Source organism: Camelus bactrianus, chromosome 31, assembly GCF_048773025.1.
Source record: "Camelus bactrianus isolate YW-2024 breed Bactrian camel chromosome 31, ASM4877302v1, whole genome shotgun sequence".
Classification (NCBI taxonomy): domain Eukaryota; kingdom Metazoa; phylum Chordata; class Mammalia; order Artiodactyla; family Camelidae; genus Camelus; species Camelus bactrianus.
The window spans coordinates 23,723,237-23,735,317 of record NC_133569.1 but is presented as its reverse complement, the minus strand read 5'-3'; the positions used below and the strand labels follow the sequence as shown (position 1 = coordinate 23,735,317).

General features: G+C 51.5%; 1 protein-coding gene across 3 annotated transcripts in view; it reads right to left on the bottom strand.

The window, feature by feature from the left end:
- Positions 1-7,345, bottom strand: part of ROR2 (receptor tyrosine kinase like orphan receptor 2) — a 191,572-nt gene extending 184,227 nt beyond the window's left edge. The window contains exon 1 of one of the 3 annotated variants that reach the window (XR_012503484.1): positions 6,589-7,345. Coding sequence is in view for 2 of the 3 variants with exons in the window: in XM_074355732.1 (XP_074211833.1) it covers positions 6,589-7,174 (586 nt within the window). In the remaining variant the exon portion in view is untranslated. Of the gene's footprint in view, positions 1-520; positions 3,891-6,588 lie in introns of those variants that run through there. The other 2 variants (XM_074355732.1, XM_074355734.1) reach the window with 2 other exon arrangements.
- Between the last annotated feature and the right edge of the window lie 4,736 nt (positions 7,346-12,081).

Sequence of the window (12,081 nt, the reverse complement as noted above, 5' to 3'; positions counted from 1 at the left end):
AACATCGTGAAGCTATTTAATGAGTTGCTAGTGAATTACACACTTCAATATAGTCTAAAAGGTCAGTTATATATTTTATCTGAAATAAAAAAAGATCTGAGGTAACCGTCATCACTTTCTGGTTTCTCGTTTCTGTGTTTCTTTTTGCCAAAGAAGCAGGTGCACAGCCAGTCAGGCCCTCCACCTCTCGTGCTCACTCAAGACAGGGTTCCCTTTCTCACCTTCTCCTCCTGCGACTTATTGTGGTCCTTAATTTTTCACTCTTTTAAGCTGCTCTGGAAACATACCCAGTGGTATACAAAGGCTATTATGAGATGGTGACCTGGGGGCTGTTTCACTCTCAGGAAGAAAACTCTCAAATTCCAAACGTTATTTCCAAATGTTCTGTAAGAGTTGAAAACATAACATCCTGCAATAAAACGAAGTGTACACTTCACCGAATGTGACCCAGAGGTTGTGCCTAAAAGCATTCTCAGCCTGAGCTCCCCACCACCCCACTCCCTTCCTCCACCCCTCTTACCATCCATCCATGGGCCGCTCACTTTCCAGATGGAACTTGTACACCCAGACGCAGTTCCTCAGCGTCTCCCAAATCCTGCTCATCGTCCTTCCCAATGCCCGTTTGCTGCCAGGAGCCAAAATGTTACGTGCGTCCCTCCTCCAGATCCCTAAGGAGTGACTGGAATTTTCCTTCTGCCTCAGTTTCCTCCCAGGATGCTCCCCAACCCAGACCTTTCCTGGGAATTCCTCCAACAAATCCAAGATCAAACCCCCTGGGAAGAAGGGTATAGCTCAGTGGTAGAATGCATGCGTAGCAAGCACGAGGTCCTGGGTTCAATCCCCAGTACCTCCATTAAAAGTAAGTAAGTAAATGAACCTAATTACCTCTCCCCTCCAAAAAAAAAAAAAAAAAAAAAGACTAAGCCTCCTGATTCTTCATGCACCCCCTATCTTGGGTGCAAACACTACTCTCTAACACCCACCCCACCCCCAGCTGCAAACGCGGCTGCAGCGGGGACTCGCCCTTGCCCTGCTTATCGCATCCCATCCTGAGTTCTCCTGGGAGCCATGATCTGCACACTCTCGCCTTTCCCTTTCCCCTTCGCTCTGGCTGCCTTGGGTTCTTACTGCCTCTTCCCAGTTCTGCCCTCTTCTTACAGCCCTCTCCTGCCTGCAAACACATTCCGCAAACATTCCGCACACACATTCCACGGCCGCCCACGTGGCCGCTGCCGGAGGTGAGCGCGGAGGCCTCGCGAGGGCGGGCCGGGTGGGCCGCTGTCAGGCGTCATCACCGGCCGGCTCCCTCCTCCTGCCTTTGGCAAATCTTCGCTGATGCACGTAGGACTCAGTTCAGACCACGAGCGTGTCCTCAAATGTCACCTCCCGACTCCCGCTCCCGCCCCCACGGTGACTTGCATCCCCACGTGGGAAACTGCTTTTGCGTCCCCGCCCCACGCGCCTGGCCTAGTGTGCGGGGCCTGCCAGGGAAGCGGGCGGGTCTCCCCTGCCTCTCCTCTGCTGGGAGTCCTACGATCCACGCTTGAAGCCTTCTTCCCGTGACGGTTGTTTCCTTTCACCACTTGAAGATCTCCCTAATTCGAGTGGGTGTCACTCGATCACCATTTCAGCGGTTTTTTCAGTTGCAAACAAGCCATGGTGTCTCCCCGCCCCCCGCACGCGCACATACGTGCGTGGGCGCACGTGTTCACATAATCTTGTCTAGCCCCTTGCATTCAAGTTCTTAAAAACGAACATTTCACCCCAGATCAGCACTGCATGGTAGGCAAGTCCATAAGCTAAGGTCTGTGGCCTTGGTCATCACACGTCTGCCAAGCCCCTCTTGGGACAGGGCCCTCTGGTCCCAAAGAGTAGAGTCACTCCAGTTCATTTTTGCCTTCAAATCTCCCACAGTCAACAAACAGAACTCTAGGCAAACAAGGTGAAGCGCTCCTCCTTGCCCAGGACTCCACCAGCTGCTCCTTAAGCAACAGTCACAGACACACGGCCTCTGGACAAAGAGGAGTGGTGGCCGACAGACCTTCCTGCAATGAGGGACATGGCCTCTGTGTCCGCGGGCCACGGGAGCCGCCCCGTCACCTGCGGCCACTGAAACGCAGCCACTGCCGTGGAGGGACTGAAGCTTTCATTTCAGTTTAATTAATTTTAACCTGAATAGTTACATGTGCCCCGCGGCTACTAAACGCCACAGCACAAGTCTACAATGAGGATTTCTGTCATTTAACTGCACGGTGGGTTAACCCGCCCTCCAGGAGGGCGCTGGGGTGTGGAAACCATTAGGCTGGGAGCACTGCGGACTTGGGGGAAGCCCTCCCCCACTCACCCAGGATTTGAAGAAGCAGCCACATCCTCCCCAGATAACATCTCAAAAGTGACAGAGTGCTTACTGAGGCTCATTCCAACGACAATTAAAGACACACACACCACATCCCATAGGAACGTAAGACTTTCTAGAGGACAAGCCACTTAGCCTAATGAGACTAAATTTTTCTGTAATTATTTCCTTCCCTTTGGTTTTTTTTTTTTTTTTTTGGTTCTTTCAGGGATAGAACTTAGGAGAGAGAAAAAAAAATGAAATTCCCCCAAGTGGTACAAAACAAACCAACACAATTCCTTATTTCTGAAAGGCCTTCCCTTCACTGTTCACCAGTTTCTCGGCCACTCTGTTAGTATGATTTTAAACAGATCGTACCCCAGACATGTTTTATGACGACTGTGCATGCAGGCAGAGCTGGCCCGCCCTTATTTCCAACTTGGCGAGCTTCTCGGTGAAACTAAATAAATACATGTTAGAAGAAGGAGGCTGGTACAAACCCCAGGCAGTCGCAGCCGTAATTAGTGGGCCAGACCTTCTCTTGTTGCTTAAGTTTTTACTTCAAAACTCAAGGAGCCCACACTACCCACTAAACTCCAAACACTTCTGTTAACAGCACTGTCGTCCAACAACACAAAACCGAAGAGCCCAACGAGTCACTGAGAAGCAATGTTTTCAAAACCAATTTTTGCCCAATTGTCCTTTCACGAAATTGCCACTGGCCATGCCAAATCCAGACTCAGCCAGTGCCGCCTCCTCTGCAAAGCGAAGCCCCCTGGTGACTTTGCTTTGACATCTTCCACGCATGGTATTCATGGAATCCACCTGGCGGTCACCACAGGATCCCCAAAGAAGGAAATATCTTAATGATAACGTCCTTTACCAGGAATGGAGTCACATCACAGCCCATAAGGAGCTCCCCGTGGGGCACAGCGGGGTAAAGGCAAAGCTTCACAGCCCAGCCCTTCTCCGGGTGGTGATCACAGGATGCTGCGCTGGTCCAGCTCCGGGTCCCCAGGGAACAGACCAGATAAACACCAAAAGGCCCCTGACATCAACGGACGTTTTAGAAGATGTTCATAAACCTTGGATGGAGATGACACTTCGTAGCCCGCTTTCTTTTCCCTGACTACAACTTGGAATGATGTGATTAGAGCTCTCCCAGGGAAAAGGACTAACAGCACACCAGTCTCCTGTGCTCCATCAGACTGGCCTGGGTTCTGCAGATCAGGGAGGCCAAAGCCTTCCACACCCAGGCCCCATTTCGATGATAATGATAACCTTCCACATCCTGGCCTCCCACGGAATGCATTTTAAAGGCAGGCCACTTCTCAGGCTAAAAGCTGGCTTGAGACACCCCCCTTTAGGGGATTAATCTTCCATACCTGTCAAGCAGGCTGTTCCCCTAATCCTGCACTTCCAAGCCATTGGTCTCAGAAAAAGATTCCAAAGGACCGAGCAGTGTTAAACCCGAACTCTGCCAGGCTTCAATGTCTCAGAGACTAAATCGAAGCTGAAGAGACAAATTCGTTCATGGGGAACAAGTAATTCACTGCAAATCACACCCTAAAAGAGACATACAGACACCAATGACCGAGGTACTTTGAGCAAACAACCAAAAACCATTTTAACAGTAAAACCAGAAATGTTATTTCACATTGCCTCCTAAGTCTGCAGATCACTCTCACCAAAAGCTCCTCCTGGTAAAGGCACATTTTTAAACCCACGTTGCTTTTTTGCACGCAAAGTATTAAGCAGATTTCTTGTGGGTTTTCTAACTGTGACTTGCTTTAATAATCAAGACAGCCTCTCAGACGAGAGCCCCTCGGTCACCCATCACCATTTTTATGAAGACTTTAATACAGCAGCTCACACTGAATGTCACACAGGGTCAGTCATATTCACTGTCCAGAATCGCATGTTTTATCAAGTAGATGCGAGGGTTAAACTTGCACTTGCTCTGAACATTTTCAAATGTGTGCTGCTGCTTTGCTTGGTACACAGTCATAATAAGAAAAACATGTGGCCTTACTATATAGCATATAAAAAAAGACTTTTCTTTTTCCACAGTCTTCTTATTCAAGATGTTTTCATTTATTTACTTCCAAATGAATCACTATCATTATTTATTACCACCATGACTCCAGGGATCCGGGCCAGAAATAAACATTGCACTATCAAAATCCGGGGAGGGAGGACCCCAAAACTCCCACTCCCAGCCTGTCCTACCTAGGCGGGGCACACGGTCCCACATCAGGTATTTGTCTCCTTAGAGAACAGAGCCTTCTATAAAAATGTAGAACTTACAAAACCTTTCAGAACAACCTCTCCATATTTTTACATAGCAATTTATGTTTTGTGTATAAAATACTCTCAAATTACAGAGATTCCTCTTTACAAGCAGAAAAGATGCCAAACACTCAAATCTCCTGTAATCATAAAATTGTGTTCATATTTTTGAATATGATCATATTCTTCGAATTTCCAGCTAACCTAGCATTCCAGAAGGAAGAGAATTACAAACAGCTCCCCTCCTCCTTCCCCGATAGAGATTACTATTTACTGGAAAAAAAGGAAATTACCTCCACACAGGGTTCAAAAATTAACGAAAATGACACTGGATTGCTTTGTTCCTCTGAGAGTTCTTAAATTCGACGGGAAAGGAAGGCAGTGTTTAAACTACTCGGCCCAAAGTGCAAGCAAGTTTCCAGTTCTTGTCACAAGCTTGATTTAAGCAACAGACCCATCACTCTTCCTCACATCACCCACCTCCAACTCCTCCCGGGCAAATGCAACTAAAACCGCCTCCCTCCTCCCTCCTCCCTTCCTCCCTTTGGTAGCGACGTTAAGAGCTTTGCAGGGCAATTAACCCCGGTGTGGCCACCACGCCAAAGCTGCGCAACCGCACGTCGAGGCCTCAGGTTAAGCCCCCTCTCCCCCGACCCCCACAGCGCAGCAAACGTAGCCCCTGACTCCAAAGGGGAGAGGGCCTCTGGCGGGGGGAGGGGTGCAGAAATCCACAAGGACATTGTCAGAACCCCACGGACTGACTCAGGAGGTGTGGTTTACTTACTGTTGCACTGTGCACCCTGAGCGGTTTACGCTTTAAGGGACAACGACATAATTGCAAACCCCCTTCCCAAATTAAGTAACCAGGGATGTCTGACGTAATCAACTCCTGCTTAAACCCAAACGACGCCCCCACCCCCACCCCCGACAGGAAAGGCTGCCCAGAATTCCTGAATTGGAGGATGGGTCCCTGGAGCGCGCAGTTAGCAGAATACGATCAGGGCTGAGCCCCCTTCCTGCGCCTAGTTCTCATCTGCCTGAAGAAATGGGGTGGGTGACACTGAGACCCACTTACGTGTAAGGGGCGGCTCACACATGGCTGAGACGTGAGGTCGACCCCCTCAGCCTCTGAACCTGGAGGCCCCGTCGCCCTGTGGGAAGTGCGGAATAGGGCGGGGGCGGGAAAGAAGGTGTTCGATGCGGGACGGGGCTGTCCCCGGGATCCGGACCGCCTGGCACCCTAGGTTCTTGTGCGCCCCAGGGTCCGCGCGACCCTCGAGGAGAACGCCCCCCGGGGCCGGGCCCACCCCTCCTGGCCGGCCCGAAGGAGGCCAGGTCCCCAGCAGCCGAAAGGCCGCCCGGGGGATCCGGGACCCCCGACCCCCGGGCACAGGAAACGCCGCTCCGGCCACCTCCCGGCGGTGGGGGAGGGGATGAGGGGCCAACAAAAGGGAAGCCAGAGCCCCTTTCATCCAGGCGGCGGGGACCCGGAGCCCCCCTCCCTGGGCCTCGTCCCACCGCGGCGCTCGCCCCGGGGGCACTCCCGCGCAGACCGGGGCGCCGCGGGCCGGAGCCCTGGAAGGTGACCTCGGGGAGCAGGGCCGAGGCGACGTTGTGGGAACCTCGACACACATCTGAGACCCCGGGGCCGGGCCGCGCTCGCACCCGAGACCCCTGGAAACCCTCTGCTCGGGGCTCCCCGCGGGCGCCGGCGCCGCCCGCCCCAGCCTCTGGAAGCACTTAGCCGCCCCGGAGGGCGCCTTATTGAAAGCAGCCCGGGGCGGGGGGAGGGGGGTGGGAGGCGGGCGCGGAGGGGCCCCTCCAAGCGCCCCTCGCTTGGGAGCCCCGGCGCCGGCGCGGCGGCCCGGGCAGAGCCGCGAAGGCAGAGCGGGCGCGCGAGCCGCAAGCCCCCTGCCCGAGCGCGGAGGCGGCGCGCCGGGGCGGGCGCGGGCCGCCGGTCCTACCTGAGGTCCGGGACGCGCAGAGCAGGAGCGCGGCGGCCGCCCAGACGGCCGGGACGCGCAGCGACGGCGGCGCCGGGCCCCGGGCCATGCCGCAGGCCGTGGGGGCCGGGGCGCGGGGGCTGCCGGGGTCCGGGCGCCACCAGCCCTGTCGGCCGCGCGTCCGCCGCCCTTCCTCCCGTGCGCCTGGCGACTTGGTCCCTTTCGAGGAACTCGTGGTCCTCCTCCTCTCCCCGCCCGGATGCGCCGCTCGGCTCCAGCCGCCGGGACGAGCGCGGGGGGCGGACCGCGGGCGAGCGGGGAGGCAGGGTCCCAGGCTCGCCCGCCCCGATGGGCAGAGCGAGGCCGGCGCCGGCGCCCCCTGCCGGAGGGACACGCCTGCGGCGGGCGTGGCGCGCGGGGAGCGGGGGGCCGGGACCGGGACGTGCCTTCCGCTCCTGCCCTCGGGCCTGCTCGGCGGGGTCCTCCGCCGCAAGGGTGGAGACTTGGGGGCGTCCGGCCGGCCCTCGAGGGGGCTGCCCTCGCCGCAGAGAGCCCGGGCCAGTTGGCACCCACCGTTAGGGGGCGGGACCCCCGGGGGCCTGGTCATAAATCTGTAACCCAGGACGACTCTGCGCCCCGCCAGCCTCCACCGGGCAAATCAAAGAGCCACCGAGTCCCAGAAACCCGCGGCGCGGGAGGAAGAGAAGCCAAACTTTCAAGGAAAGAAACAGGCCGCGTCCCCGCCGCCGGCGCCCTCCCCCGGGCCCTCGTCGCCACGCTGCGCCCGGTGGGGACAACCGCGTCCCTCCCAAAAGCTCAGAAACCCCTGGAGTGGAGCTGCGTGAAGGGGACCCCTCGGGAGCGCGATGCTATCTGAAGCCACCGCCGCTTTGGGTTTACTGTTAAAAGCAAATTGTGTAATTTTACCTATTGAAGGCAGAACACTATTTGTTCTCTGCAGAGCCCCAGAACATGCAGAAGTAATTTGCTTCACTTGTAAAAGACATTTTGAACGCAATTCAAATAGCATGTTTTCTTGCTTATTCTTGGTTTTGCTTAACACATGCAAAGGTCTGGGAGTGGAAGGCCTGATCCTCCTGTTGGTAACTTAGGAATTCTCTTTGTTTTTGCTCTCTTGGAGAAAGGATTTGGACCCTCCGGGGTCTCAGTTGTTTGTTTTGTGAGATTTATCTTTTAACTGATTATCGAGCAGTTTGTTTGGCGTTTTTTGCTCAAGCACAATTTCCTGCTAGTTAGGGTGAATTCGGAGAGTCCTGGCCGTGAGTGCCAGACGCCGGAGACCCCTGAGCTGCCCCCCCCCCCCGCCCCCGAATTGCCCCTCCACCGCCTCGCTCAAGGAAGGAAATAAAAGTCCTCTTGCTGTGGTCCGCTGACAACGTGGCTGAGCCAGCCACCCCCGACCCCGTCCCCATTCCTCCCCCTCCCCCCTCCCCCCTCCCCCCCCCCCGTTACCCCTGTTAAATTTACTTAGGCCCTTCTGTCTGCTGAATCTCTTTGGGGGAACATCCCACACAGTTCTCATTCCTAATGCAGAGCAGAGGGACTCAGACTGTGCCTGGCCAGGGACAGCAGGGGATCCAGGAGAGAATGGGAGAAGGTGGTAAGTAAAATCATTATCCAGCTGCAGGGGCCCCGCGCACAGCTGCCCCTCCCGCCGCCGCTGGTGACGGTCTGAACCCGGGGCCACTCCCCCCGCCCCACCCCCGTGTTGTGTGAGGACGGCCAGGTGGGGTTTTCCTGTTTTCTTCCTCTGGGAGCCCTTCAAGGATGCTTTAAAAGCAAATAAGTCTTTGAGAGTTGGTCTTGAAGCACTCTCTCCAGACTCCTCCATTCTGGATTTGGTGAAAAACAGACCCGGGGGGGGGGGGGGAGTGGGGAGAGTTCCTGTGAGCCTCGCCCCCCCAAAACCAGTCAGTCAGCAAAGCTTTGTCCTTTCCACGGACCTGCACCCCTTTTTGCCTTCCACTGCATGTGCTGGGGGTCGAGCTCCAGAACCACTCAGTGAGCAGCTCTGCCACTTTCTCTCGGTGTGAACTCTGGGGAAATGACCTAATCGTGCTTCAGCCCCCCTCATCAGTGCGCAATTTTCACATGACTGGGTTCCCCACAAACTTGACCCGAGAGTTTCAACAGCAACATGTATTTTGGCTGACAGTTCCTTGGGTGGGGTCAGAAATGTGGGTTATACCACACCTGGTTTCTTAAAGCTTTTGAAAACCTATCTTTTCAGCATTTCTCTTTCCCTGAAATTTCTTTACCTAAAACTTTGTCCTGCTGTCCCCTCGTCCCCCCTCATTCCCCCTCTTTCCTCCCCATTCTACAGGTTCAGAGCAGAGGGAGAAACCCAACACATTTACATCTGTAAATGGGAGGGGACAAAATATGCATTTTCTAAGCAGACACTAATGAACTCAGCTACAAAACAGAAACAGACTCGCAGACATAGTAAAGAATCTTATGGTCACCAGGGGAAAGGGGTGGGAAGGGATAAATTTGGGAGTTTGAGATTTGCAAATGTTAGCCACTATATATAAAAATAGATTTAAAAATTCTTCTTCTGTAGAGCACAGGGAACTATATTCAATATCTTGTAATAATCTTTAATGAAAAAGAATATGAAAATGAATATATGTGTGTGTATGCATGGCTGGGACATTGTGCCGTACACCAGAAATTGACACATTGTAGCTGACTAGTTCAATTTGAAAAAATTATATTTTTTGCTATCTTTATTTTTTGGAAGATTATTCATTATATTTCTATTTTTATTGATTATCCCTAGCAAATATACCTACTTAAATTTAAGTCTGAAGTTAGTGGTTATCCTGTTCTTCTAAGACTAGGAACTTTAAGTCTCCTCTAAGCTATTCCATTTTCATCTCACATGGCATTTTATTTCTAGCTTTTGTGAAATAAATCTTTTGTCTTCTTTTTATCATTTTTATAATCAGCACTTGATGGTTTCGAGTTCCATTTTTAAACCATTATACGATAAAATAGACATTATTTTACAGTGAAGTTCTACAAATTTTAACATGTGACTAGATTCCTGTCATTACCACCCCAGTCAGGATGCAGAATGGCTTCATCTCCCCCAGAATCCCCCTGTGTTGCCCCTTTATAATCAGACACTTCCCTTGCCCTTAATCCCTGGAAACCAATGCTCTGGATAGTTAGCCTTTACGTCAGTTTATCTCTTGATGTAGTCTTTGGAATGAACTTCATTTTTGTCCTTTGTATGTCTTCACGGCTCTTCTTGATTTGGTAAGACATTGTTCTCATGTTTTCCTTTATTTCTTTAGACGTGATTTCCTTTAGTGCTTTGGACATTCTTAAAACAGCTGATTTCAAGTCTTTGTCTAGAAGACTTCAATGTCTAGGCTTCCTCAGGGGCAGTTTCCATTGGCTGATTCTTTCACCCATACTTTCTTATTTCTTTGCATGCCTCATCGTTTTTGTTAAAAACTGGACGTTTCAAGTGATATAATGTGGCAACTCTGGAAATCAGATTCTCTTCCCTGTCCAAGGCCTTTTCTTCTTGCTGCTTGTTTTTGTTGTTGTATGTTTAGTGCCTTTTTTGTACCAGTTCTGTCTCCATTCTGTGCTGTCTCCCCAAGGTCTCTGCTTGAGTAGCTTAGTGGTCAGGTAATGATTGGACAGAGATTTCCTTAAACACCTGCAACCAATGAGGATTCTCCCAGTCTTTGCCAAGGGGCTCTGTACATCTGTCAGTTCAATACTCAGCCGGGCAGCTGATAACTCTGCCTTAGCCTGAACTTCCTGCTGACGCAGAGCCCCAAAGCCAACCAGAGCTGAGAGCTTCATGCCTTCTGAGGACACTCCTGAGTGTGACAGCCTTTCAGATGCCCTGAAATGTGTTTCCAAAGCCCCTATGGACGTCTCATTTTCCAGGTTTCTTTTAAAGGTTTTTGTTAGCCTATTGTTTGCCTCACTTTGTGCAGTTGTGAGTTTAGACAATTGCTTCTAAATGTTTGCAGCAAACACTTCTGAGAAAAGGCTTTTCTCACTGGGGAAGCTTGAATCAGGGCAAACAAAGATAGTCTTTTAAGTGGTGTCTCCCAGGTAACCCCTAGGCAAGTAAAATAGTGACACTTCTCTGGGAAAGGGCTCTGAAGAAGTTCCTCTTCCTTCCTGCTTTTCCTGGTGGCTATCAAGCTGTAGGCTTTCCAGGCTTTGCAAAGTTGGAGAGGAGATGGGAATAGGGCAAGTTAAAGCTCCACAAAGCTTTCTGTTCTTGCAAAGACTTGGGCACTTGTCTTGTGTAAATTCTCCCTGGATTGCTACAAGGCTTTGATTAATTTCCGGGGCTCTTAGAAAGCTGGTTCCAATCATTCTGCCAGTTTTCTCATTGCTTTTATGGAGCAGAGAATTTTCAGAAGTCCTTACCCTACCATTTTCACTGACTTTGAAATCACTTCTATGAAGATTTCACCTCTACCTTGCCACAAAAACTGCTATTGACAAAGTCTTCAGTGATTTCCATAATTCTGATCACCAGGAGCAACTACGAGTCCTAATCTTGTTCACCTTGTAAGTAGCACTTGACCCTCACCTTCTTGAAATGCTTTCTTTGCTTGGTTTCCTGAATATCTCATTCTTCTGATTTTCTTCTGACCATACTTTTTCCGTCTACTTTTCTGTTTCCTCTCATCTCCCTAATGTTTAAATGTTGGAATGTCTCATTTTCTTGGGAATGGTGTTCAGTCTCACATCTGTTAATACCAACTATAGATGGACACTTCCAAACAAGCATCTCTTGCTGAATCCCTCCCCTGGACTCTAATGTCCTGGGTCTAGTGACATAGTTGACATTTCCACTTGAATTTGTGAGATGCATATCCAGCTTAAAACTGTCCAGAACACAACTGCTGACCTCTCTGCCCAGGCTACCTCTCCCACAGTCATTCCCAACTCAATAAATAGCACTCAGGCCAGAGACTTTGAGGTCATCCTCGTCTCCTTGTCTTCTCCCATGTAGCACATTAAATCCATCAGCAAACATACTGGCTCAATGGTCAGAACACATCCCTAAACCAATCAACTTATGTGCACTCTACCATGGTCTGAGTCTCCGTCATCTCACATCTGTCGTAGCACAGTTGCTGCCCACCTGCTCTCTCTGCTTCTGTCCTTGTGCTGCTAAGTCTGTTCTCAGCATGGCAGCCGGGATGATGCATTTAAAATCCAACTCACATCTTTCTCTCCTCTTCCAGTAAGCTTTTTCTCATCTGTAGGAAAAGCAAACATCTTTCCAGTGGCCCGCAGGTTCCATATGATCTACCCTCCGCTCCTACGACCCCCCTTGTCCCTTCCTCACTGGCTTCCTTCGTCTCTTTCAACAGGCTGGGCTCAGTGTCCTACTGCCTGGAACGCACTTTGCCAAGAGCCTACATGCCATGCTCCTTGACCTCCTCCAGGTTCTACTCAAATGTCATCTTCTCACTGGTGCCTTCCCTGACCACTCTTTTCCTA